We start from the raw sequence: 1254 nt of genomic DNA, 5'->3' as shown, positions 1-1254 counted from the left end.
CATTGCTCCACTACAGCTGCATAAAGCGGACAGAGCCATATTTCTGTATATTGACCAGTCTGTTTTAGTGTTTCGCGTGCGGAATGCTTCCATAGCCCATCATTATCACCGACCTCGAGAATCGTGACCATTTCGGCACGTTGACACACACTTCGAAGACTAAGTATGTATCCAGAGTCCAGAGTCCTTCGCACCTTGAGCACGGATTCCATCCATCAGGCGCTCAGCACGCGTTGCTGCAACTCAGAGTTTACCTAGACGGCGATGCAGTATGCTTCTCATTGCACGATCGGAAGACAGACTGGTCCCGCCTGCCTTGCAGATGATCTCAACGTCAGACGAGAGACCTCTGATAACATCTCAGCTTCACTACCACAGCACAGTTTCACGAAGGTCGTGTCCCAGGCGGCGCCCTCATCAATTCTTGAGCACAGTCGCCTCATGAAAGTCAAATCGGAGCAGCAATAGCCGAATTATTAAAGTGACAAAGCATTCTTGATCGACTTCTCCGTCAGCGCAAACGCATCCTTGCTAGCTACACTTCCTTTGTGTTTTCGTTCCATTCCTCCTCGTTGGGCGTGATGATGGTGGTCATTCATGGCTGACCTCCTTGGCCACGTAGTGTTCGATCTTCGGGTGCTCATCGGCCTAAAGCTGTCGCCTTCCTCCCCGTACGCGTCATACTCGGCTGTGGCTATCGTCAGCGGCTTCCTCCACAGAGATGGCGGCGATGGCTGAGCGAGAGAGAGAGAGGCGAGCTCTGGCAGCTTCTGCACAGTGGACATGTCCGAGCTGTATAGATAGCAGCTGTAGAAGAGGTCTACAGACCAAAGTGGAAGAGGGTCAGGGCAGGGAGTACATTTGAAGCATGTTTCCACTCACCCATCATCATCTGCTTGGGGAATGCAACACTAGGATACCCATTTTCTCGTAGCCATACAGCATTTTTGGTATTCTTTCCCACGGTGCGCTTCAGGATCGAAAACGGTCGCGGAATAGCACGCCACCCCGCCCTTGACCGCGTCGGTCTCCTGCTGGCTGCGGCCGTACTTCTTTGCAATATTCTGCGCAAAGAAGCCAATCATGAGACTTCGTCGGCAGACCAGCCGTTCAGCGCGACGCTGCCCGAGCACCACGGCTGCCCGAGCGTCCACCTGACCACGTCTGCTGCATCCTGCCAGCACGCCGGGAAGGGGTGCTCGGGCGCTTTGGCATAGTCACTATCCACTACGCGAATGCCAAGGCGCCGAGCGG

General features: G+C 54.2%; 1 protein-coding gene across 1 annotated transcript; it reads right to left on the bottom strand.

Moving 5' to 3' along the window:
- Positions 1-183: 183 nt before the first annotated feature.
- On the bottom strand, positions 184-892 carry K437DRAFT_277040 (uncharacterized protein; the record flags this gene model as incomplete). The annotated part of the gene is made up of 2 exons (XM_013384242.1): positions 184-820; positions 883-892. The coding sequence occupies 2 exons, from the start codon at positions 890-892 to the stop codon at positions 477-479; spliced, it is 354 nt and encodes a 117-aa protein (XP_013239696.1). The 3' UTR covers positions 184-476.
- Positions 893-1254: the final 362 nt, after the last annotated feature.

Source organism: Tilletiaria anomala (genome assembly GCF_000711695.1).
Source record: "Tilletiaria anomala UBC 951 chromosome Unknown K437scaffold_277, whole genome shotgun sequence".
NCBI classification, from domain to species: Eukaryota; Fungi; Basidiomycota; class Exobasidiomycetes; order Georgefischeriales; family Tilletiariaceae; genus Tilletiaria; species Tilletiaria anomala.
This window is presented reverse-complemented; position numbering and strand designations above follow the sequence as displayed.